The sequence below is a fragment of the Dromiciops gliroides genome, chromosome 1 (genome assembly GCF_019393635.1).
Source record: "Dromiciops gliroides isolate mDroGli1 chromosome 1, mDroGli1.pri, whole genome shotgun sequence".
Classification (NCBI taxonomy): Eukaryota; Metazoa; Chordata; class Mammalia; order Microbiotheria; family Microbiotheriidae; genus Dromiciops; species Dromiciops gliroides.
Genome location: NC_057861.1, coordinates 316,853,160 through 316,880,384, shown reverse-complemented (window position 1 = coordinate 316,880,384; position 27,225 = coordinate 316,853,160). Strand labels below are relative to the sequence as shown.

At 43.7% G+C, this 27,225-nt stretch overlaps 1 protein-coding gene across 4 annotated transcripts in view; it reads left to right on the top strand.

Annotated features, from left to right (window-relative positions):
* Nucleotides 1-27,225, top strand: part of CTIF (cap binding complex dependent translation initiation factor) — a 509,051-nt gene that overhangs the window by 343,309 nt on the left and 138,517 nt on the right. For 3 of the 4 annotated variants that reach the window (XM_043965952.1, XM_043965891.1, XM_043966042.1), the window contains 2 exons: nt 13,130-13,604; nt 17,714-18,013. In XM_043965952.1, the coding sequence (XP_043821887.1) occupies nt 13,130-13,604; nt 17,714-18,013 (775 nt within the window). The remainder of the gene's footprint in view (nt 1-13,129; nt 13,605-17,713; nt 18,014-27,225) is intronic. The other variant, XM_043966134.1, reaches the window with a different exon arrangement.

Genomic DNA, 27,225 nt, shown 5'->3' with positions numbered 1-27,225 from the left:
TAGTAAAACTATGATTAAGGCTACCACCCCTGTGGACTACCACTGTTCTTTGCCTCAGTTGCTGATACTACTAATGGTGAGCAGAAGTGGGGCTGAAAGGCTCAGCAAATGACTCTCTATCCTTTCCATACTGTAGGGATGTACCCATTGGTTCAATTTCATAAACATTAAGTACCTACTATGTGCCAGTCACTGTGCTAAGCATCACTTTGTTATTGGCAATTCAGGGTTCCATTGCCAGGGGCCACTGGCTCTGAATAACATAGGGAATTGAGGAGTAATGTAGCATGGTGGAAAAAACACTGTTCTCAGGAGCAAAAGACCTGGTTTCAAACCACCCCTCTACAAACAATTAATAGCTTCATGACTGTAGGCAAGTCACTGAACCTCTCTAGCACCTGTAAAATGAAGGTGGTGCCATCTTCCTTGCCATTGGCAGTGCCAGATATACATGATACCTTAGGATTTAGAGGTGGAAAGGAACTTAATGATCATCTAATCCAGTCACATAATTTTATCAATGTAACAGTTATTTTTTTCTTTTACCTTTTTTTTAATAATTAACTTTTTATTTATAGTTTGTAACAGTTATTTATTGTTTGCTCTGGGCAGCAAGCACTCATCTGGAAGTTGGAAGGAATATAAAGCTTGGATAAAATCCAATCTCTTTCCTTATGAAGTTTATAATTTAGTAGGAGAATGATACAAACACAGATAATTATGATGTGCAGTGTTATATAAATGTGTTAGAGTTTTGCAAAACAAAGTGTTATATAAGGTCAGAGGGAGAAGGCCCTTACCAGCTAGGGCAATCAGAGAAGGGTTCTTTCCTACCCCCACCCCTACCCCCTCCAGGTTGGCTTTCAAGAATAGGAATGTCTAGGAAAGAGATCAGGGGAAGGGGAAGAATAAACATTTATTTATTAATAAACAGGCACTGTGCTAAGCACTTTACGGGAGAAGAAACTGAGGCAGCTAGAGGTTAAGCGACTTACCCAACACAAGTAGTAAAAAATATCTGAGCCCAGATCCGAACTCAGGTCTTTCTGACTCCAGGCCCAGAATTCTATCCACTGTGTCCTCTAGCTGCTTCATTGAGGGGTGGGGACATTCCAAGCATAGGGAACAGTTTTTAGAAGGATTTGGAAGCATGAAACTACGATTCATGTTTTAGGGACAAATAATTGCTTCCATTTGGGTACACAGAGGGAAATAATATCAAATAATGTTGAAAGAATTGGCTGGCACCAAGGTTTTAGAGGGCCCTGAATGCCAGACAAAGAAGTGTAAACTTAGTTAGCAATAGGAAGCCACTCAAGATTTCTGACCAGATAGACAAGTAGCACAACCTGAAATGGATAAAGTACTGGGAGTCAGGAAGTTTGTTGTCGTTCAGTCATTTTCTTTTTTTTTTAATTTTTTTTAGTGAGGCAATTGGGGTTAAGTGACTTGCCCAGGTTCACACAGCTAGTAAGTATTGTGTCTGAGGTCCGATTTGAACTCAGGTACTCCTGACTCCAGGGCTGGTGCTCTATCCACTGCGCCACCTAGCTGCCTCCTCGTTCAGTCATTTTCAGTCTTCAGACCCCATTTAGAATTTTCTTGGCAAAGATACTGGAGTGGTTTTCCATTTCCTCTTCCAGATCATTTTACAAATGAGGAAACTGAGGCCTGCAGGGTGAAGTGACTTGCCCAGGGTCACACAGTTAGTGTCTGAGGCCAGATTCGAACTCTGAAAAATGAGTCTTCCAAATGCCAGGCCTAGTACTTTGTGCACTTTAGCGCCACCTAGCTGCCCCAAAGTCAAGAAGACCCGAATTCAAATTCAACCTCAAATATTTACTAAATCGTGTGATCTTGAGCAGCTCACTTAGCTTTTTCTCATCTGTAAAATAGGAATAATAGCCTCTATCTCCCAAGGTAGTTATGAGGATAAAATGAGATTAATATTTGTAAAGCGCTATATAAATGCTAGCTATTTGTATAAGAAAGTTGTTTTTGGTTTTTTTCTAGCAGTAGCATGAAGAAGCAAGACATAAAAGTGGAAAGACATTTTAAAAAGACTTGTAGCAAAACTAAAAACAAAAAGACTGTTGTAATGTTATAAACAGTAAGCAGTGGTGATAGTGGTCATAGAGAAAAAGGAAACAAGTTCTAGAGATGTAGCAGAGATTCGCTCAACAGGAACTGGTAACAGATTGCATATCAAAGTCCAGAGAGGAGGCTGAATCAGAGATAAGCACTAAGGTTACCAGTATGGGAGACTGAGTGAATGATGCTGCCACTGACAAACAGAGTGATGTCAGAAAGAGAAGCCAGTTTAGGGGGAAAGATAATGGGCCTGGTTTGGGGCATATTGACGTTGAAGGGCCAGCAGAACATCCAGATAAGTGTGTGTCATCAGAAGTGCAGGCTTGGCAAGAGAGGTCAGGATTGGAGATAGTGATTTGGGAATTATCTGTGTGGTGGTGGTAGATGAAGCCAGAGGAAAAAAGAAGATTGCCAAGAGAAAGAATAATGATAGACTCACCCAGTGGGTACATAAGTGTTGCTGGCAAAGATTCACTTTAAGGAGTAGTTGGGAAAAGAATGAGAGACAACTGAGAAAGCCAAGAAGGGGAGGCTGGACAGATAGAAGGAGAACTGGAAGAGTGTGTTGTCTCTGAGGCAGAGGGATGCGACAGTGTCCAGTTTGAACACTTAGGTGTGTAGCCTTAAAAATAGGTCACCTAACCTCACTGAACCTCAGTTTCCTCATGAGACAGTGTCCAATGGGAGAATGGAGTGCCAGGTGTTGTGAGCTTTAGAAATGTCGAGGAGGATAAGGACTGAGAAAGGACTAACAGTAAGGAGGTCATTCAGTATTAGAATGGTGAGGGCAGGGGTCAGGGTTCATGGGGCTGAGGAAAGTGGACGGTGAAGAAGATCTAATTGGGGCCAGCTAGGTGGCACAAAGGATAAAACACTGGCCCTGAATTCAGGAGGACCTGAGTTCAAATCCAGCCTCAGACACTTGATACTTACTAGCTGTGTGACCCTGGGCAAGTGACTTAACCTACATTGCCCTGCCCCCCCCCCAAAAAGAATAGATCTAATCATGAAAGGTTGGGGGGGGGATGTAATGGTATCCAGATAGTATGGTAAAGTCAAGGAAAGGTGTGAAGATGGGGGATCAGAGATCAAGTCTAAGGAGACTTGAGCATAGGGTAATACATTGAGAGCGAGGAGAAACCTTAGAGGTTATCTAATCCAGCCCTGTCATTTTGCAGATGAGAAAACTGAGGCACAAGGACATTAAATGACTTGCCCAAAGTTAGGCAGATGGTAAGGAGGGTACATGTTTGTAGACAGACGGGAAGCATCCAGGGCAAGGGAAGGATTAAAGATAATGAGAGAGAAGGGATTGCTATTCTGATCAAGGTCCTTGAGGATATAGGAGAGAACGGGAAAGGTGGTTAGTTTGTTATCAGTGAATGACGTGTCTAAGTTCCATAATGTAGAGGCAGTGCTCTTTTGGAAAGGGCTATGGACAGTTTGACCATATCAGCATGTGCTTTTAGTAGGTTAGAGAAGATCCTTGTTAGAGTTAATGACATCAAAGAATTGTGGTCAATTTATCAGAAGGGTTGGCAACATAAATATTGACAACCCTGATGATGAAGGCAAGAAATATGGGGTAAAGGAGAAGCCTGAATGAACTAGGTGCTGAAATCATCTAAAATATTGGAAGAATGGTTGCTGAATGATATCAAGAATGGGGAGAAAGTAGCACAAATAGGCCACTTATGGTCCATTTGTTGTTATTTCGGTCATGTCTGACTCTTTGTGACCCTATTTGGGGTTTTCTTGGCACAGACACTGGAATGGTTTGCCATTTCCTTCTCCAGCTCATTTGACAGGTGAGGAAACTGAAGCAAACAGGGTTAAGTGACTTGCCCAGGGTCACACAGCTACTAAGTGTCTGATGTCAGATTTGAATTCAGGTCTTCCTGACCCCAGGCTCAACATTCTATCCACCTTGCCACCTAGCTGCCCTTGTGGTCCATATGGACCTTAAAAAAGGAAAAGTCATTGATAAATGATGGTAGGGGAACATCAGTGGGAAACAAGAAATATCTCCTTCCCTAAGCTCAGGAGGGGCTGGGATGGGCACAGTTAATTCTTGCACTCAAAGCAACGGAAGTGCATGGCCAGGATTGGGGAGCTGGTTCAATAGAAAGAAGATTAGTGGGCCACACTCCTTTAGTGGAAAACTAACAAAATTAATTTAGCAGCAGCAGCAGCACTTGGTTCCATGTTTGGATTATTGGTGTGTTCCTCCCGAGACATGCTTTTTCTCCTTCATTGAGGAAATTGGGCTGGACTCTAAACAGGGGAGTTGGGAAGGTTTGGGGTTTGTTTTTTTTTTTTTTACAAGGTGCATTTCTGAGAATTTATTTGACAAGAAAAATCTTGTTGGGTACAGTAAGCATTTAACAAACATTTTCTCTGTGTCTCTGGGGCTGAGCACCAACATCAACATTTTGATCACACTTGAACCAAAGGAGAAAAAGACAAACCAAAAAGCACCTGGAAATAACAGAAAGATCTGAGTACTGCTCAGTACCTGGAGTTCCAGGAGTGCCATCTTACTCATAATCTTCTTCCTGACTTTTTAGCCACTGGGCCTTTTGTCTTCACCATTCCCTTGGTCTTTTCTTGTTGAAGTTAGTTTGATCTGTTTCTTAATTGAGAGATCTAGTCTGAGGAACCTGATACTGAATGAGGTTAAGTGACTTGCTCAGGGTCATCTGGGGAATAAGTAGCAAAACTAGAATTCAAACCCAGTTCTTTCTCCCAAAAGAGTGCTGATTCTTTCCCCAATAGGATGTTAACTATGCTTCCAGCTCTAAGACTTTTAGTATTCTATTAGAAGTAATGCTTATGGCCAGTGAATTTAGAGAACCTTGTTTCCAAAATCCAGTGGCCTTTTCTCAGTCCTCATTCTCCCTGACTTCTCTGCAGCCTTTGACAATGCTGATCACTCTCTCTCCTCCCTGATAATCTCTTCTCTAGGTTTTCAGGACACCATTCTCTCCTCCTACCTATCTGACCACTCCTTCTCTGTCTCCTTTCCTGGATCTTCCTCTAGATCACACCCTCTAAATATAGGTGTCTGTCTGGGTTCTACCTGGGCTCTACTCTCTTCTTCCTCTCTACTGCTTCATTTGATGATCTCATCAACTCCCATGGATTTAATTACCATCTCTAGATGGATGATTCTCATGTTTACCTACACTAACCTCTCAACTGATCTCCAATCTTGCATCTCCAGCTGCCTTTCAGACCTATTGAACTGGATGTCCAGTAGATGTCGTACTCTAAATGTGTCCAGGGGGCAGCTAGGTGGCGCAGTGGATAGAGCATCAGCCCTGGATTCAGGAGGACCTGAGTTCAAATCCGGCCTCAGACACTTAACACTTATTAGCTGTGTGACCCTGGGCAAGTCACTTAACCCCAATTGCCTCACCAAAAAAAAAAAAAGAAGAAGAAGAAGAGTAAATGTGTCCAAAGCAGAACTCATTCTCTTTCTGCCTGAACCCTCCTGCCTTGTACCTTCCCTATTACTGTAGAGGGCAACACCATTCTCCTAGTCTCTGAGGCTTACCACCCAGGAGTCATCCTGGCTTCCTCACTATCTCTCAACACCCCCCAACTCCACCCCTCTCTGATCCAAGATGGGCCAAGACCTGTAGATTTTATATTTGCAACATTTCTCAAGTACATTCCCTTCTCTCCTCTGACACTGCATTCTAGTTCAGGTCCTCATCACCTCATGCTGATAGGTCAGCCTCTGTTGAGTCTCTCTCCACTCCAATCCATCTTCCATTCAACTCCTGAAGTAATTTTCCTAAAGTGTTACTCCTCTACTCAGTAAATTCCTGTGGCTCCCTATTGCCTTCAGGAGCAAATGCAAAATGCTCTGTTTGATATTCAGAGCCCTTATAACCTAGTCCCCTCCTACCTTTCCAGTCTTCTCACATCTTACTCCTCAATACATACTCTTCAATCCAGTGACACTGGCCTCCTAGCTGTTCCATGAACAAGACACTCTATCTCAAGGCCTCAGCACTTTCTCTGTCTCCCATGCCTGAAGTGCTGTTCCCTCATTAAACCATCTACTGCGCTCCCGGCTTCCTTTAAGTCCTAACTAAAATTCCACCTTCCTCAACCCCTCTTAATTCCAGTGCCTTCCCTCTGTTAACTATTTCTTATTTATCCTCTATGTAGCTGATGTGTACATATTTGTGTGCATGTTAGATTGTGAGCTCCTTGAGGTCAGGGACTGTCTTCTGCCTCTTTTTTGTATTTTTATTTCTTAGCAGAGTGCTTGGCATATAGTAGGCACTTTATAAATGCTATTCCCTTCCCCCTCCCCCAGTATTGGGCCACACAGCAAGAACTACTTAATGATTTGTTATTTAAATGAGGGATGTCAATCTTAGACATGGTTCACTCTGGAAGTACAAGCCTAACACCCCTTCTATGTATAAAACTATATGAGTCCCCTCTGGGTAAAAACAAAATTCCTGTTGCTTTTGTTCATTTCAATAGAGAACCAGTCAGTTAATCAATAAGTTTTCATTAGGCACTTACTATCTGCCAGGCACTCTGCTAAGCATTGGGAATACATTGAAGGGCTGTCACCAATGATCTCTTGATTGCCAAATGTAATGGCCATTTCTCAATCCTCACCCTTCTTTTTTTTTTTTTAATCCTCACCCTTCTTAACCTTGTTGCAGCCTTTGACATTGTCATTCTCCTAGGTGCTCTTTTCTTCCCAGGTTTTCTCTACTGGTTCTTTTCCTACCTGTATGACTCCTCTTCTTCCTCTTCCTCCTCCTCCTCCTCTTCCTTCTCCCTGGCCTTTGCTGGAGCTTTATCCAGGCCACCCACACCCACTAACCCTGTCCTGGACCCTTCCCCTTCTATATTATTTGGCTTGGTGATCTCAACAGCTCCAGTGAATTCAATTCTTATCTCTATGCTGAAGGTTCCCAGGTCTACTTATCCAGCTCTGACTTACAGTCAGTTAAATCTCCAACTGTTTATTGGCCATTGTAAGGGGCTAAAATTCTAGCTATGCTGCCTAAAAATCTAATGAGTGGGGGCAGCTAGGTGGTGCAGTGGATAGAGCACTGGCCCTGGATTCAGGAGGACCTGAGTTCAAATTTTACCTCAGACACTTAACACTTAGTAGCTGTGTACCCTGGGCAAGTCACTTAACCCCAATTGCCTCACCAAAAAAAAAAAAAATCTAATGAGTGGTCGCCAATAAATTAGAAGCTGTATCAAGAGTTTAGACTTTTAAGCATTTATTAAGGAGAATAAGAATTTGGTGAAGAGAGAGAAAGAGGCCTAGATGCCTACATCTATCTATCACAGGGAGCCACCATTTCTAGCTCCTCTCCCCACTGAGGTCCTGATGAGAGAGAGCCTTGCCCCTTCTTTGTCCCACAAGCCTCATGTCTAAACCAGAAACATCAAACGTCACTTCCTGACGCCAAGGAACTGACCTTCCAAGCCACATGGCTTGCCCTCAAATGCCTTCTCCTCATGGCGGAGCTTTCCTACAGTATCTCTCCAGCAGGGAGTATCACTCCAATTGTCACAGTATGACAAATTGGATGTCCCATGGACATCTTTTTTCCAATTTAAAAAAATTTTTATAATGAACATTTTTATTTAAAGTTTTGAGTTCCAAATTTATCCCTCCTTCCCTCTCCCCACTCCCTGAGGTGGTAAGCAATCAAATATAGGTTATAAATGTGCAATTATTTAAAACATTACCATATTAGACATTTTGTAAAAGAAAACTTGAATAAATGAAAGAAAGCGAAAAATAGCATGCTTCAGTCTGAGTTCCATCAATATCCTTTCTTCAGAGGTGAATAGTATACTTCATCGTTAGTCCTTTGAGATTGTCTTGGATAGGGGGCAGCTAGGTGGCGCAGTGGATAAAGCACTGGCCCTGGATTCAGGAATACCTGAGTTCAAATCCAGCCTCAGACGCTTGACACTTACTAGCTGTGTGACCCTGGGCAAGTCACTTAACCCCCATTGCCCCGCAAAAAAAAAAAAAAAAAAAAAAGACATGAGATTGTCTTGGATCCTTCTATCGCCGAGGATAGTTAAGTCATTCACAATTCTTCATCAAACAATATTGCTGTCTCTGTGCACTAGGTTCCCCTTGGTTCTGATCACTTCACTATACATTGGTTCATATGAGCCCAGAACTCATTATAGTTTCCCCAGCTCCTCCCCTCTTCCTAATATTCCCATTACTGTGAAATATACCAACATCTTCCCAGTCATCAAGGCTCACACCTAGGTGTCATGCTCAACTTCTTAGTCTCCCCTTCCCCCATATCTAATCAGTTGCCAAGATCTGTCATTTCTACCTTTGTAACATCTCTCACATACACCTCCTTTTTCTCCTCTGACATTGCTACCACCCTAGTCCAACCCATCCATCACTCAGCTGTCAGATTTATCTTCCTAAAGCACAGGTCTGAGCATGTCCTATTCAATCAACTCCAGTAGCTTCCTATCACCTCCAGGATCCAATATAAAATCCTCTGCTAGTCAAAGCCCTTTATAACCAGGCCCCCTCCTCCCCTTCCAGTCTTTTTACATTTCCTCACTCCCACATTCTCTGCGCTCTGGTGACATTGGTCTCCTTGCTGAGATACTCTATCTCCCAACTCTGTATTTTCACTATTAGCTAGTGTCCATTCCTGGAATTTTCTCCTTCCTTATCTCTTTCTCCTGATCTCCTTGACTTCACTCAAATCTCACCTTTCACAGGAGGACTTTCCCAATCCCTCTTAATTCCAGTGCCTTTCTCTTTTGATCTTCTTTATTTGTGTGTGTGTGTGTGTGTGTGTGTGTGTGTGTGTGTGTGGATATTATATGTGTGGATATATACACATACATCATATATATCATATCTATGTCGATACACAAATATGAGATAGCTAGATATGTGAGGTAGATAACATCTTGTTTGTACATCATCGTTTACATGTTGTCTCCCCCAGTAAGCTCAGGGACTGTTGTTTTTCTTTGTATCTCCAGTACTTAGCCCAGTTCCTGGCGCATAGTAGGAGCTTAAGTAATGCTTGTTGACTACAAGTCATTCCTGCCCTTAGGAAGCATATATTCCAATGAGAGAAATAACATATAAATATCAATATAGATACTGTTGTCATCATTCAGTCATGTCTGACCCTTTGTGCATTGGGGTTTTCTTGGCAAAGATACTGGAATGGCATGCTGTTCCCTTCTCCGGATCATTTTACAGAGGAGAAATTTGAGGCAGACAGGTATAAATGATGTGCTAGACAGCTAGTAAGTGTCTGAGGTTGGATTTGAATTCAGGAAGAGGAGTCTTCCTGACACCAGGCCTGGCACTGTACCCTGAGCTGCCTAGATGCCCTTCTAAATACATACAAGGTATAAAGGAGAGTAGGTAAGAGACAATCTGAGAAAGGAAGGTACCAGCATCTGAGGAGGAAAGAGCTTCTCTAGAAGGTAGAATTTGAGCTGAGTCTTGAAGGAATCCAGGGAAACCAAGAGATAGGAGTGATGAGGTAGAACATCCCAGCCGTGGGCTATGTCCAGTGCAAAAGGACATTGATGGGAGTTGGAGTGTCATATTTGAGGAAGATATATCTAAGGATAGAAGAGACCTTCAAGGTAATTTATTCCAACTCTTTCACTTTACAGATGAGGTTCCAAAAGTCACACAGATTCCTTGAGGGACCACCACTCTTTGGGAGATGAGCAGTTCAACTGATTCAATATTTCTTAGTCAATATTTATCTGACTGTCTTTAAACCTTCAGTAGAATCCTGGTGCTTGAGAAATGTCCAACCCATTTCTGCAGAAATGGATAGGCAGCTTTGGGAGTCAACAGGACCTCTGGCCCACACTGCATTTTTTTTAAATGATCTTTTGCCTACCAGCCATTATAAATGGCCTTCTACCTCCTGGGTGGGAATTCTGAGAGTGGAATCCCTTGAGGACAGCCCTCCATAATTCTTGAGGGCAAGACCAGAGCAAAGCTGAACTGAGGCCAGATGACGAGGATCAAGAGATTCAGGAAGCACTGGTCCACCATCCTCATGGGCACTGTGCTGATAGTTGCCCTAGGCGCTACAAAAACTCTAAACAAAGATGACCAAAGTGTCAAGGAATCAAGAATTATTTGCCAGGGAATTTCGCTGTTTCCAATGTGGGCTTAAAAATAGCTCACTGAGAAACAGCAAAGAGTAGAAAAGGGGGAAATCGTTGATCAGTGATAAACACAAATAAAAAAAAAATGAAGGGAAATCAACAAAACTTTATCTTCCCCATTCTGTTTAATATGCTTCCATTAATGCAGCCTCAGATTTCATTGGCTTTTTTTGGTGACCATATTGTATCACTCACTTACATAAGAGTACACAGTCAGTCCATTTAAACACCCAGGTTTTTTTTTTTTTTTCCGTGTGAATTACCATCTCCTTCTATCACCACCATCCTATAATCTCACACTTGATTCTTTGAAACCAAGTCTGTAGGACTATTTTATCCCTGTTAAATTGCATACTTTTAATGAGCCTGTTAAGATCTTTTGGGATTCTGATTCTGCCAGATGATGTGTTAAACTCTTCCAGGTATGTGTTATCAGCTTTGATAAGCATAGCATCTGTGCTTTCATCCAAGTCATTGATAAAAAAAGGTTGAGCAGAAGAGCACAAAGGACAGTCTTGGAGTGCTCCAGTGTAAAATACACACACACACACACACACACACACACACACACACACTCACTCTCTCTCTCACATACCCTCCTTTGGTTCGGTATTAATCAATACATTAATCATCACACTTCATGTCTCACCATTTGGCCATTTCTGAGTCTGCCTAACTCTACAGCCATCAAATCTATACCTTTCCAACTTGTCCACAAGGATAACATAAGAAACTTTGTCAAAAGCCTTTCTGAAATGCAAGTCCCATGACATTCCCTTGATCAGTCAGTCTAAAAGAGAAATGAAGGGACAGCTAGATGGCACAGTGGATAAAGCACCAGCCTTGGATTCAGGAGGACCTGAATTCAAATCAGACACTTGACACTTACTAGCTGTGTGACTTTAGGCAAGTCACTTAATCCTCATCGCCCGGCCAAAAAAAAAAAAGAGAGAGAGAGAGAAATTAGACTAGTCTGTCATGACTTGCTCTCAGTGGACACAAGCTGGTTCTTCACAAGCATTTCCCTTTCACTCACAGATCATTTAATAATGATAATCCTTCAAAATTTAATAATCCTTCAAAAATCGGAGTCAATATATAACCTATATTAAATTGCTTTCTGTCTTAGGGAGGGGGAGGGAAGGGAGGAAGGGAGAAAAATTTGGAACGCAAAATCTTATAAAAACAAATGTTGAAACCAATCTTTGAATGTAACTGGAAAAAATTTTGTAAAATTAAGATTAAAAAAAAACAACAAAATTTGAAAACTTTTTACATGTAACTGGAAAAAAATAAAATACTATTAAGATTGAAAAAAAAATGGAGTCAAACTTTTATACCTAGGGGCATCTAGGTGGCGCAGTGGATAAGGCACCAGCCTTGGATTCAGGAGGACCTGAGTTCAAACCCAGCGTCAGACACTTACTAGCTGTGTGACCCTGGGCAAGTCACTTAACCCCCCATTGCCCTGCCCCCCCAAAAAAAACCCAAACTTTTATACCTGACTGGGCTTTAGTTTTAAAAATGCAACTTAGGGGCAGCTAGATGGCGCAGCGGATAGAGCACCAGCCCTGGAGTCAGGAGTACCTGAGTTCAAATCCGGCCTCAGACACTTAACACTTACTAGCTGTGTGACCCTGGGCAAGTCACTTAACCCCAATTGCCTCACTAAAAAACAAACAAACAAACAAACAAAAAAACCAAATAAAAATGCAATTTAGCCTTTTTGAACATCAGGGCATTTGCCTAGTCCTAGCCTCTGGTACCTCTGTCTTTTTTCATGTTGCTTCCAAGATCACCATTTGTAGCTCTACAGTCTCATCCACACTTCTCTCAGTACTTCTCAGTACATCTGAGTCTAGTGACTAGCGACTCATTGAGGATAGCTAGCAGCATTGGGACTGTCTCATCCTCACTTATCTTGGGGAAAATGATAATGTGCCACCCTACCCAGAGAATAAGGTTTTAACCTTAGTCCAGTTAAAGCCTTGCCTACTTTAGGAATCACTAGTGAAATTTCAGCCACCATTCCCCACCATCCCGGCCCTGCAGGCCAGTTTAATGAGCTATTAAAGGAATGGAATTAGAACACCCTTCAGTTTACACCATCTAGTTGGCCATGTGTTGGCACGGTTAACCCTGCCCCTATACTAAGAAATCTATATCAAATGTATGGGAGATAATACCTGTGGAAGGACAAAGAGGGCTGTAAGTGCCCCAAGTGAAAGATGCTTTAGAGTAAGCTGATCAGCAGGGTTTACCATAAAGATTAAATCCCATTCTCCAACTATTTACTGAGTACTTGCTATTTGCCCAGCATATCTAGGTGGCCTTTTGCCACTGATACAGAATTTCAGGCATAGGGAAATGCTAGAGAGAGAGAGAAATTTTTCAGCAGAGAAAGGCTTCTCAGTTGTACCACATAGGTAACCATATCATCTTTTCCCTGACTCTGAGCTATGGGTTTAGGGTGAGAAATAATCCATTTGAGGCAATGCCTAGTGCTTGGCTAACCAACAGAATAAAGGTTCTCTGACCATACACTGACAATTCTTTCTCTCTCTTCCCCCCTCCTCTCCATCTTGTTCTTTTTCCCCTCTCTCACTTCTCTGCCTCCCCCTTCTCTTCTTTCTCTCCCTTTCTCCCCTTTTCTTTCTCCCTCTCCTTTCTTCATCTGTCCCTTCCCCTTTCCTTCTCTTTTTTTCCCTCTTTTCTGCTCTGTTCTCTATTTACCCTCTGTTCTCTCTACCCCTTTTTCTCTCTACTTACCTTCTATCCCCTCTCTCCACATCCCTCCCTCTCTCTTCCTTTTTCCTCTCTTTTCTGTCCCTTTCCAATTTGGATTTTGCAGGAGACAACAAAGGCCCCCAGGTGGGAACAAGTCCCAGCAGCATAGTGACCACCAGCCAGGTAGTGCCAAACACAACAGGGACCACCAGAAATCCTACCAGGGGGGCCAGGCACCCCACCCCTCAGGGAGGCCCAACCACCATGGCTACAGCCAGAACCGACGGTGGCACCACAACAACCCGAAACATCCACCTGGCGACAAGGAGGCTACTACCCACCGCAACAACGCCAAAGAAACGGAGAGCCTGAAGATCGAGGATGCCCCCGTATGCACAGTGCACATCCCCCTGGACATGCACCGGAACCCCGATGCCTCACCAACGGAGAGGTCACCACCCCAGCAGCCTGGAGGCCTGGAGGTGGAGGCCAAACGAAAAGACAGTATTATTAATGATCGGATTGGGGAGCGGCCCAAAATTAACCTGCTCCAGTCTTCCAAAGACAGGCTGAGGCGAAGACTAAAGGAAAAGGTACCGGTAATTGAATTTTAAATTGTTCTGGGAGGACAGCAGAGAGGTAGGCACCTTCATTACATGGGTCATGGCATAGGCCAGCCCACAGGCTGCATGCTTCTGAGGGTAGTGGGAACCATGGCAGGATGAAAGGCAAGGTAAGTAAAGAGCAGAGTGTTATTAGAAAAGAGGGTGAAATCACAATATTGTGCTCAACACACACCTCCAAGAATTCCGTTCCACACCCTTTCTTTCACAGACTCTGAGACAAGTGGGTCAGACCGGGAGAAGTAGGAACCTTCATTTCATGGGTCATGACACAGGCCAGAAACACATTAACCCATGCCTGAGGGCTTCAGGGAGAGGGAAGTGAGCAAAGTTGTGTTCTTTGCTGTTATCCACTTGTCTGGGGGAAGACTGGAGCCTGAGATGAGGGAGACTGATATTATACTCAAGGTAAATAATGGTCCGGTCTTTGGGTGTCTCCCAGGAGCATCTGCAGAGGTCATTCTGGAAGGTGGGTATTCTTTCCTTCTTTGGATTGTTGTGAAATGGAATTAGACTGGTAAACACCCATAGTCCCTGTAGCCTTTCTTTCATTTTTAACCAGTTTCACCCTAGTGATGGTGTCTAGTGTTTTTAGTCAATCTTAATATCTGTCTGTGTCAATTGCAGACAAGTACTTCAAATGAAGTACTGTAGTATATAAAGTACTTTAAGACCTTAAAGTGCTATATACGTTGTTGTTGTTATCATTATTATTATTATTATTATTATTATCTCACTAAAGAAAAGAAGAAAAGTACTATCTCCCTTTTTGATGGATGATCTCACTCTTTGGGATAAAGGGATGGGCTTATCAATTTCAGGAATGAACCTAGACTCCCATTTGGTCCTTGTTTCACAGACCCTCACCTTTTGGGGTTCACCACACTGGGGAAATGGCTTTTAGAGAATTTATTCAAGAATGAAAGTGAAGTATTGTTCCCATCCCGCCCCCAAAATATTCATCAGTCGAATCGTCAGTGGAGTTGAGGGTTTCTGAAGCACCCAGTCTTATCAGCTGCTAGCTGAATCCCTCCCTTCTCACAGCATGGCACATTGGCCATGCATGGGCACAAGATACTTCCTCCCATGCATCTGCATCAGGAGGTTCATTCCCAGCTGGCTGGCTATATTGCCACATGCTTTTGTTCATACGTTTCTCAGAGAAGAGTTTTCTGATGTCCCCGCTCACTCTTTAGCATTGGATTCCACATGTTGTCCTGTTCATACACATTAGTGTGGGTCTATGTGTTGAAGATCTTGGGGCTTTCTCAGTATGGTCTTCTATTCCTCATGACTGGTTTCCACCAGGATAGGTTACTGGGACCCAAGAGCCAGCCAGTTGGAATGTGAGAGTGAAATAGGAGACAAAATAAGGTCCAGAAATATAGGTTCTGAATGGGACAGATAATTAATTGAAATGGAAGCACCTGAGCCTTAGCAACCCTACATGCTCCTAGAAAACCCACGATTCCCCCAGGACTCCATGAAATCAACTCACATCCTAGAAGACAAAATCGCTTTATCTTTTCAGGAAAGAAACTCCCTTCTCCTTATCATCTCTAGTTGACCTGGCAGCTTCAAGGGATCTCTTGAAGCCAATGACAATGAGAGTATCAGTTTATCCCCGCAGAAAAAAAAAATCCTCTTCCCCCTCTAGAAGTTTTGAGTCAAGTTTCTAATTGTGAGGAATTGAATAGATGTTGTAGGATGAATAACTTGTGTTTAATAACACCATGCCAAATTCTAAAAAGCTTTCTGGGCACTGCATCCCAGTGGGTGTTCTATATGGATGAAAGCCCACTCAGGTATATTTCTCTAAGGCTGGGGACTGCCACACTTTGTTTTGGAAATCTCCCTTGCCTTGTGGAATCATGGGGCATCAAAGGGCCTCTGCTTCAGAGCAGAAACCTTCCTTCTCCCTGAATGTCGATGGGCCCAGCACAGCTGAACCTAGGTTTCACCCTATATACACTGTCCCAAAGTGTATTTGGGGGGTAAAGTGTATTGCCTTGGGTTGTATAGCTGGTAAATGTCAGGGGCAGGATTTGAACACAGGTTTTCCTCATTTCAAGTCAAGCTCTCCATCCATTGCAGCACACTACATCTCAGAGAAGGCGGCTAAATAAAGCTTAGAGAATTAGAGAGTGATATGCCCAAGTCACAGAGCTAATTAGTAATGAATGGAGCTGAGACTAGAACCCAGGTATCCTGACCTTATTCCTTTGTTTCTGGACTCAGACCATAAAACCAAGCACCTGAGCCCCTCTTCCCTATTTCACCTGGCCCTGCCAGCTCAGTTTCCCCTTGATGGAGGCAAGGAAGGTTAAGTAACCTTGGAAGGAAATTATTTCCAGGTCTACATTTAGACTTGATCCCTTCCTTCTCCACCCCAGCCAAGACTTCTCTAGTAATCCTGAAATATTACTGAGTAACGTATTTAGTTTGGGAAATTGGAGAGGCCAAAGCTGTATTTTTCATTCTTTGAAAATTTCACACTTGATAATCTGTCCCAGGCTCTTGCCAGTCACCCGTTATAGCTGTTGTGTATTCCTGTCCCTCTGTCCCTATCTCCTGCCACTCAGGATAACTTAATGTAATGATGATGATGATAATGACAACTCACAAATATATAGTATGATGCTTTATAGACAAGGTTGGTGAAGTAGATGGTACAAGTGTCATTATTCCCACTTCATAGATGTGGAAACTGAGGGTCAGAGAGGTAAGGACCTCTTGCCCACAACCAGTAAGTGAACTAAAAAAAAAAAAAAGTGAAGTAAGTCCAGAGACTTGAACCTGGCTCTCTGGAGCCCAAATCCAGGGTTTCCCCACTGCCCTCTGTTCTTTGTCTGTAACAGTACCTCATAGTTGTGCAACACTTTTTTTTATGGTTCACACTTTTTATGGTTTTTATGGCTCATCTGGGCCTTGTAACTACTCTGAGATTCTCCTTGTCCCAGAGATGAAAATGAGACTTAGAGAGAGGGTGATTTGACCAGAGTTATACAGCTAGTCAGTGGCAGAGCCAGAATCAGAACATGGGTCTTCTGAATCTTTGTCCAGTGCTCTGGCTAAGTCATCCAAAATCTAATACTGTTGTGTGGAATTGAGAATAGAGTGTAGAACTAAAATACCATTTCAGGCTTTCCTGCATTTGCTACTTCAACCCTGGCCACAATAAATACTCACAAAGGCCCCTTTTTGGTTCGGGTTTTTGTTTATTTTTTTTAATATACTTGCCCTCCAGACACCAGCAGCCATGTTGGTAAAGGGAAGGCCATTGGGGATTTCCTAGTGTTGACCACATTTAACTTTCTGCCCCCGTTGGGTTTCATGGATAAGAGTAACTCCTCAGGGCAGGGCAGCTAGGTGGCGCAGTGGATAGAGCACCGGCCCTGGAGTCAGGAGTACCTGAGTTCAGATCCGGCCTCAGACACTTAACACTTACCGACTGTGTGACCCTGGGCAAGTCACTTAACCCCAATCGCCTCACTAAAAAAAAAAAAAAAAAAGAGTAACTCCTCAGGGCAAAGAAGTTGTCAGTTATAGGATTACAGCCAGAGCTGGACAGGATCTTACTCTACTCCAACCCCCTAATTTTGCAGATGAGGAAACTTGAGACCCAAGAGAGGGAAGTGACTAGCTCAAAGCATTAGAGTCAGGCCTTGAACCCAGGTTCTCTGACTCCAGAGATGTACACTGTGCCAAGATGGAGGGTAGGGAAGGATGCTTCATTGGGATCATGGGGAGTAATGAGCCCACAAGGAAGATCAACCTAAGATGCTGTAGTAATGATGGAAGAAGGTAAGGCTAAGGGGAACTGATGAATTATGTTAGCAGAGAGGTCCAAGGCTAAGATTATATGATGATAAGGATGTCTAAGGACACACAAAGTGTTCAGGATGGGCACACTAGGACAGCCAACCTGATGTAAAAGAACAGGTGAGCGTGTGGTCCACTCTGTGGGGATCGATGAAAGGAATCCTACAACCCCTCCCCACCATAGCCCTATCACTTCTGCCTGACTTTGCAGTGATTTGCTTTGTTGGTGTCCTTTCTCACCCCCGACCTTCTGGGGGCTCTAGGAAGAAGTAACGGTGATGCCTCCCAATCCCCAGAGGAACAAAATGGACAAGCTGATAGAGATCCTGAACAGCATGAGGAACAACAGCAGTGATGTGGACACCCAACTCACCACCTTTATGGAAGAGGCCCAGAACTCCACCAACTCTGAAGAGATGCTGGGAGAGATCGTCCGAACCATCTACCAAAAGGCTGTGACAGACCGGAGTTTTGCCTTCACGGCCGCGAAACTCTGTGACAAAATGGCCCTGTTCATGGTGGAAGGGACCAAATTCCGAAGCCTTCTCCTCAACGTGCTGCAGGTAATCGGATAGTCCCAGCTGCTGCCCCCAGGACATATCACTAGAAAGAAGGCCGCAGATTCTAACCATAGTTGAGCTTTTCTCAAGTTCCATTCTTGCCCAATTAATTATAGAAAATTAAAAAGCTCACAGGGAGGGTGAGAGCTACGGGAGAGGAGCAGAGCTTTTATTTGTTTGTATGCATGTCTCATGGTTACGAAGGACCAATATAATTTTATAGGCACTGTAAGTCTAACAAGCCAATCCTTCCTTCTATTTTAAAAAGAACGCGGTCTTTCCATTTTAACTCGGGCTCAATGGTCTGACCTCCCTGGCTGAGTCTGAGTGAGTGGGTGTGGGCTGCTCTGAGTTCTGTCTCCTCATCCCCTCCCTCCCACTTCTATCCCATAAACCTTTGGGATTGCTTTTCTCCATGTGGCTTTGAGTAGAACCTGTGTCATGGCATTTGGGAAGAGCTGGATCTGTTTATACACTGAAGAAAATAGAGATGGTTTGGTTCCCTTGTACCTTGTCAAGAGTTTGCCTTCTCCAACCTCCATCAGAAAGCTTTATTACATTTTTGTGAAAGTGTAATTTTCCTCTAATCTCATTCCCCTTTCTGTTTCCCTCGCCGTACCATATACCAATCAACATCTTATTGTGGTGTGTTTGGGGAATAATGGGTGAGAGAAAGAGAATATCTGTGGAATTGGACCTCATGGGCCTATGTGGTCTTAGACCGAGGTCGGTCATCTTGGCTGGGTGGGTGCCAGTGCGAGAGCATGTGGTCGTTTCCATTTTCATAAGTGCAGTGGTGTGAGAGTTGAACACATCTCTCCAAAGGGGGTTGAGATACTGGTTCTAGAGGACAGATGAGGGAGCAGATCTCCCTCCTCTTGGTAGAGTGGGCGACTGTGGCTGCATAATGCGGCATGTGCTTTCAGACTCAGTCACCAAGTTGGTTGGTTTTTCCTTTAACAGCTTTTCTTGTGACAAGAGAGTTTGGGGAAGACAGTGTAATGGGGAATGAATATTGTATAAAGAGCAGAAGGCATCAAAAAAGGCTGTCCTTTTTTAAAGAAGTGGTAAATTATAGTACATAGGGGGCAATATGGTGGTCATTTCATCTTTGGGTATTGTTGACTGAATTTGGGGGAGAGGGGAGTTTATGATATGAGCTGAACAGTAAGCCAAAGGAAGGCAATAGCCTAGGATTGGCACCAAACATTGTCTTGCAGGACTAGAAGGGGCCCTGACAAAGCTTCCTCTGGGCAATTGGCTTGCCAGTATCCCAGGAGAGTACCAGGAAAGGAGATGCTCTGATTTCCTTTGGTATCTATCCAGAAGTGCTCAATCTCTGAAATGTCTTCCTTCTGCCTAGTTTGAACCCTTCTTGCTGCAGTGTGAACTGTCCCCTGGGGTTTCTTTCTGGTTTCCAGATCCTTCCCTATTGGATCCTCATTCCTGACTTGTTCCCCTTCTCTTGATGATGAATCCCCACCATTACTTGGGCAATATGTTGAATGACTTTACCAAGGAAAGGGTTGAGTCTTCCATTTATTTTTTATTCTTTTTTTATGTCCTAATTTTTTTATGTATGAAGCATTAATTTTTCTTCCTCCCAATTTCCCCCACCCATTGAAACAAAAGAGAAGGAAAGAAAAAAGAAAGGGGGGAAGAAAAGATGGAAGGAGAGAAGAAAAGAGAAGAGGAATAAAGAGGAGAAAGAAGGGAAGGAAGAAGAGGAGAGAATAAAAAAGAAGGAAAAGGAGAGGAGATAAGGAAGGAAAAAAAGGAGTGAGGGATGAAAGAAAGGACCCACCCCAGTATCACATACACACAGTCACATAAACATATTCCTACATTGATCATGTCCAGAAATGCATTTCTTATTCTGCTTATTAGCCCCTCACTTTTTTGTCATGAGGTAGGTAGAGTTCTTTTTTATTGATCATAGTTGATCATTTGGTTGATCTGAGTTCTTTCAGAATTGTTTTTTTAAGACATTACTATTATAGTATTAATTTTCTTTCTGATTCTACTCACTTCACTCTGTATCAGTTTATTCTTTTCACTTGCTCTTTAAAAAAAAAAACCATGACTTTACATGTAACGGAAAAAAAATAAAATACTTTATTAATTAAAAAAAAACATGACATTGATGTAGTTCTTTAATATTTACAAAGTATTTTACATGCATTATCTCATCTGACCCTCCCCCCCCCCCAAAAAAAAGACCCATTGAGGTTGGTACTGTCATTCTCTCCATTTTCCAGATCAGAAAACTGAGTCTCAGAAAGGTAGAGTCACTTGTCCATGGTCTGTTTTGCTATCCCCAGTGACTAGCACAATGTTGATTGCTTGCATAACTAATCACATGGCTAATAAGTATCAGAGACAGGACTCAAACCCAAATCTCTAATGCTAACTTCTGAATCGAGTGCTCATGCTGCCTGTCTCTTGAGCACACTAGACCTCTTGTGTGCTACCATAGTGCGAGGCCAATGTCTGGTGTGAGAATACCCTCAGTTTGTCCCTTCTCCTCCTGCCCCCTGGCCACATAGAGGAAGAGTATCCTTGGAAGGGGCCAGGTGGACGGGTGAGCCACACTAGAAGCCAGGGGTGGCTATCCGAGTTCCAGCACCTCAAGCTTCAGCAAGCGGTAGCAGGGATTAAAGCTTGTTTCCAGCTGGGCCTCGGGACTAGTGGGACTCACTCCCATCATGATTAAGCATGTCCCCTGGTCCCAGACACATGCATGAAAAGAGCAGAAGGCCCACCCTTCTTCTTCTATTTTCCAGACACACAAGGCATAACCATTTTCAGTCATTCGCCCCATCTCCTCCTGTTTGTCTTTTTGTTTTAAAACCCTTATGTTTGGCTATATCACCAGCATACATCCCTAGGCCTCTCCACACACAGCCACCATCTCCTCACCCCCACACCCCAGGGCCTTGCTTCATTTCACTCTCGGGAACTACAGGAGTTTCCACCTTATCTCAGGACAAGGTCCATTTGGCTTGGGAGCCCAAAAACAGCAGCCCTGTGGTCTAAGCAGAGGCGGCCTTGGCTGACAGAGCAATCCAGAAACCAGGCTTAATGACTCTGGCCAGAATGTGACAGGCCTGTGAGACAGACCCACAGCAGCTGAGTTGTTGTGTGCAAAGTCAGCCACCGCCGTGTGTGAGGATTCCACCCTCCTTGGCTGCGAGCTCCATGTCGCTCCCTTGCTTTTGTTTATGTCAGGGGCGTGGGGGTGATTCGGAAGAGGGAGGTTGAAGAGGAGAGGTAGAAGGTGAGAAGGGAAGGGATCTGAGATGACATAAACTGAATGGCCAAGAAACACGAGGCTGCTGACACAGCTGAAGAAGGCAGCCCTCTCCAAGTGAAGAGATGAGTCTGAGTGTGAAAGGCCTTGGGCCCTTCTCGCCTGGGAGTTAGGACGCTTCACCACCACTCCCATTGGGAGCCCATAGATGCAAGCAGAAAAAATCCCAACTAGACTTTAGAGGCTCTAACGGCCTACACTACCCCACTTCCAACAGTAGGCCTCCTCCAGCCTTGGTCATCAATCCCACATCAGCCCTTGGGCCTAGGGTTCACCTGTATATCCCTGACAACCTCCTTGTAAGCATTAAAAAAAAATACTGATTATTTAATTAGCATTATGAGCAACCCCCTCTACCAATGTAATTGAGTACCTCTCCTGCAGCTTCTGGTCTTTTGGGGAGGAGAGGGGGTAGTTGGAATTAAGTGACTTGCCCAGGGTCACACAGCTAATAAATGTCTGAGGCTGAATTCGAGCTCAGGCCCTCCCAATTCCAGGGTTGGTGCTCTATCCACTGCCCAGGCAGCTTCTAGTCTTAAGGAGTTACCTGAGAGGTTGTGACTTGCCTAGAGTCACATAGCCAGTATGTGTCAGAGCTAGGACTTAAACCCAGATCTGCCTGACTCCAAAATCAGTTCCCAATCCACTATGCTGTGTTATTAAAAAGTTGAATGTGCTTGTTTTGCCTATGGATAAATGAAGGCATAGATTGAGGTTATTGAAAGCACTGACAGATGGGGGTGAGGCAACCTAGGATTGCTAAACCCTGAGCAAAGGGAGGGTCACTGTGAATTATCACAATTAAAATATTTCCCTTTTTATTTATAAGCCACAAGTGCTTCTGATTGTCAGATAATCCATCAGTATAATTACTGTGCATCTACCTTGTTTGTGCAAGACATGCCGGGTACCAGTGGCAGGGGATAGGGAGGATACAAGCCAAGCAAGAGTTAAAAGTCAGGAGACCCAAGCTCTGGTTCAGCTCTGTCTCTTCCTGGCTATGTGACTTTAAATAAGTCACATCTCCTCTCTGCTTTTCAATTTCTTTATTTTTTAAATGGGAGCATTGAATGAAATGATCTCTTAAGCTCCCTTTCAACTCTGAAATTCTATCCCTTCAAGGAGTTTGAGGTCTATTTGAGAGAGAGATTATGTATGCACACAGTAAGATAGCCAACTGTGTAAAAGCCTAGACCTTCTTCCTCTTTACTACCCACCTTCCCTCTTTTCCCCATCCTTTTCCTATCTCTTTTCCCTCCCTTTTGTCTGCCATTACAAAAATGGAGTGACTATTTCAGTGGCTTAAACTATCCTCCTCCCTTCATCAAGCCTTTACTAAGTACCTGCTGTTGTTTGTTTTATTTTTTTTGTTTGTTTTTTTGCAAGGCAGTGGGGGTTAAGTGACTTGCCCAGGGTCACACAGCTAGTGTCAAGTGTCTGAGGCCAGATTTGAACTCAGGTCCTCCTGAATCCAGGGCTGGTGCTTTATCCACTGCCCCATCTAGCCGCCCCAGTACCTGCTGTTGTAAAGGCACTATGCTAGCTGCTGGGGATAGAGACTAAAACAGTGACTCCATAGAGCTTACATTCGACTTGAGCCACATTGGAAGAAAGTACAGAAATTGTCTTTACTTAGTGAGTGGGAAGGAAAGTTGATATAGCATATATGCTCTCCATCTCTTCCTCATCCCCTCCACTCCTTCCTATCTCCATTCCTAATTCCTAGCCTGAAGGCGAAGCATACTTAGTGGGGGGGAAATGTTTTTGCATTTACTAGTATCTTATATATCCTAATGTGAATTACCTTAGGAAGTATGGGCACCTAGGTGGCTCAGTGGAGAGAGTGCCAGGCCTGAGATCACATCATTACCTGTTCTCTCCTTTCCTCTCATCACCAAAAAAAAAAAAAAAAATTTACTCTACTCTTTACTGAGGGTAATCCCTCTTCCTTAATCTCATTTTCTCCCTTCTTCCTCCCCCAAGTCTTTATACCAGCAACCATCCTTCCTACCCACCTCCCCCAGCCAGGGTATCTTGAATTTCTCTCTTTTGGTTCCTTTTTATCTGCCTACAAATAACTCTGAATTCTCCAATCATATAAGAAAAAAATCCTCCCCTAAACCCTTCTGTTCTGGTCCTTAACATGAGATTCTATCCTGGGCCATCTTGTTTCCTCTCTCTGCTACTTCAGTTGATGATCTCATAAACTCCCATGGATTTAATTCACATCTCGATGCCGATGATTCTCAAATCTACCTTTCCTGTCCCAACCTCTGTACTGGGTTCTAATCTCTCATGTCCAGCTGCCTTTTAGATTTCTCAAACTGGATGTTCAGTAGACACCTTAAACTCAATATGGACAAAACAGAACTCATTCTCTTTCCCCCTAAACTCTCCCCCTTCCTACCCTCTGTGTAATTTAAGATTCTAAATGTGGATTCTAATGTGTTCCCCCAGTTTGGGGGAAACTGACTAAAAATCACTGATAAAACGAGTTTAGGTTTTTAAGGGTTTATTGGAAAATAGAAAGAAAAAGATTGAGAACAGAATTCTAACAGCCTGGCATTCCTATCTTTCCTCAAATTTCCTGTGAAGTCCTCTGCCGCCACCACCATCAAGTCCGGAAGCCAAAAAGCCCAGCGCTCTCTGCGCAGGCTCCCTTTCCTCCTTCCTGTCTCCTCCCAGACCATAGGAGGCTCCTCCAGTTGATTGGCTGGTAGACTTGATAGACAGCACCCATGAGCAAACGTCATTTCCTGATGCCAAGGAAAAGCCACAATGCCTCTGAGGCATTTTCCTCATGGTGGAGCTCTCCACAGCAAGTCTCCAGTAGGTGGCATCATTCCAATCATTACACCTCCCTATTACTGTAGAGGGCAGCACCACCCTCCCCGTCCCTTAGGCTTGGGGACACGTCTAGGTGTCATCTTCAATTTCTCCCCCCGCCCCTGCACCACCCCCGTCCCCAATGCAATCTGTTGTCAAGACCAGTCTAATTTCACCTTTGCAACATCTCTCGAATATGCCCCCTTCTCTGCTCTGCTGCTGCTGCCACTCGAGTGCAGACCTTGATCACCTTGGGCGTGGACTATAATAGCCTGCTGGTGGTCCTGCCTGCCTCAAGTCTCTCCCCACTCTCCGCTCTCCCATCCATCCTCCATTCAAGCCACCAAAGTAATTTTCCTAAAAAGTGCAGGTCACACTCACACACACACACACACACACTCACTCACTCACTCACTCACTCACTCACTCACTCGGTAAACTCCAGTGGCTCTCTGTGGCCTCCAGGATCAAATACAGAATGCTGTGTTTGGCATCCAAAGCCCTCCATGACCCAGCCCCTCATCCCTTTCCAGTTTTCTTCTACCTGACTCCCCTCCATGTACCCTTTGCTCCAGTGACACTGACCTCCTGGTCACTGGCTCTTCCATGAACTCCATCTCTGGGCTCTAGGCATTTTCTCTGGCTGCCTCCCATGCTGAGAATGCTCTCCTTCCTCATCTCCACCTCTGAACTTCTTTTAAGACCTCACTAAAATCCCATCTTTGACAGGAAGTCCTTCCCAAACCCTGTTAATTCCTCTCTTCATTACTTCCTATTTATCCAGTAGTCAAGAGGACCTGAGTTCAAATCTCACCTCAGACACTTAGTAGCTGTGTGACCCCTGGGCAAGTCACTTAACCCTAATTGCCTTTAAAAAAAAATCTGGGGCCATCTCCAGTTATCCTGATGTATATCTTGCCACTGGACCTAGATGGCTCTAAGAGAGCGAGGCTGGTGACTTTGTACACCCCTCCCTCACTTAAATCCAATTCACTGCAAGTCACGAAATCACCCGATGTCATGGTCCTCTTCGAGAATGAAGGACAAAGAATAATTGATCTAGTATGTAACTTGTTTGTATATCCCTGTTTGCTTGTTGCTCCCCCATTAGATTGTGTGCTCCTTCAGGGCAAGTACAACTCTTTTGCCTCTTTTTGCATCCCCAGTGTTAGCACAGTACCCAGTACATAGCAGGCACTAAATAAATGTGGACCAATTTCTACCCTATCCAGTTGTCATCCTCTCATTGCTAAACATTACCATTGCCTGCAGACTGTGCCATCATCCCTACTGACTCTCTCTCTTCAGACCCCCATAGTCTGGCTCCCTCCCCCCACCAATCAACTGAAACTTTTGTTGGAGGGTTCACTGATAACCTCCTATTCACCAAATCCAAGAGCGTTTTTTCAATCCTCATTCTCTTTAACACCTCTGCTACTTTTGGCACTATTGACCACACACAGTAAGGAGTTTGTTTTCTCTCAATCTCTCTCTCCCTCTGCCTCTCCCTCTCCCTCTCCCTCTCCCTCTCTCTCTCTCCCTCTCTCTCTCTCCCTCTCTCTCTCTCTCCCCTGAGACACCACTCACTGTTGGGACTACACGTCTCAGGCCTCCTCTCTCCTCTGCTGGTTCTTCACTGTCCTCTTGTCTCCATAAGGTGACTGGTCCCCAAGGCTTTATCCTATCTATTCTATGTTCTCTTGATATTCTTTCCCTTAGAAATCTCATTCATTCTCACAACCTCAAACCACAACATTTACACAGATGATCTCAAATCTATCTTTCCAGGCCTGACCTCTCTTTTGAGCTCTAGAACCACATCCCCTGTTGCCTACAGAACACTTCCACCTGAATATTTCATGAGCACCTGAAAACGAACTTATGTAAAGCCAAGTTTAGTATTTTTACCCCTTCCCCCCAAAACAACAACAACAAAAACAACAACAACAATACTCCTCTTTCTGACTTTACTGTTTTTGCCAATGGCTCTACCTGTCTTCCAGAGTTGCTTTGGCTAAAAAAAATCAAGCACCCCACAGTCAAGCTGATGACAAGTTTCTCTGACCTTAGCTAGTTGGGGCCTTGAACGACAGATCACAACCTGTTACTAGGTCCAAACAGTGTGGGAATATAGTAACGTAAATTATATGATTTTTATTTTTGGCCAAACCTATGATTTCCTCATTGTAGGGAACTCCCCCTATCAATTCATGTCTATGCCTTCACTGTAGCTTAGAGTCATAGAAAGTTGCCTGTGGTATTGCAATGTTAAGTGCCCAGGGTCCAGAGTGAGTAGGTGTCAGAGACCATACTTGAACCTAACACTCCAGGCCCAGCTCTCTAAACTGCATTGCCTTGTTTGATAAATATGTCATTTAAACATAATAATTGTAGAGTACACAGAACATAGCATGTGCAAGATCAGAGGAAAATAAAATTATTTGGCCGTGGATGTCAGGAAAGCCTGCGGTATCTGAGTTATAGGATGAATAGAGTTTCCAAAGAGAGAGAGGGCAAGGGACTAGTGAGAGCACATTCCAGGCATAGAAAACAGTACAAAGATGTGGAGGATGGAGAATGCTACCTGGCAGATAATCCACTGTGACTAGAAAATAATGCATATGGAGGGGAGCAGTGTGAAACTGGACTGGAAAGATAGGGAGCTTTGTGGTTGATTGCCAGGCCAAGAATTTTGGACTTTATTTGGAAAACTAAATTGGGAGCCATCAAAGGGTAGATGCTCTCATTCCATCTGTGAGGATGCTCTCATTCCATCTGTGGATAAAGACAGTTAAATCCAGCAGCAGCGTGAAGGAACAATGCCTTCTTATAGAGAATAAATCTAGTCTGCTTCACGTGAAAGCTCTTCAGATATCTGAAGGAAGCTATTGTGCTATATATCCTATTCTATAGGTTAAATGATCCTTCTACATTAGGAGGAAGCTTCTTGATTTGTTTACCTGGATTCATTTTTTCATTCACCTGATCTTCTGCTCAGGGGATATCAGAAAACCTCAGAGTCTGGGGTTATAGGAAGAAATTGAAATTTCTCCATGGGAGCAGCGTTTCAAAGTGACTA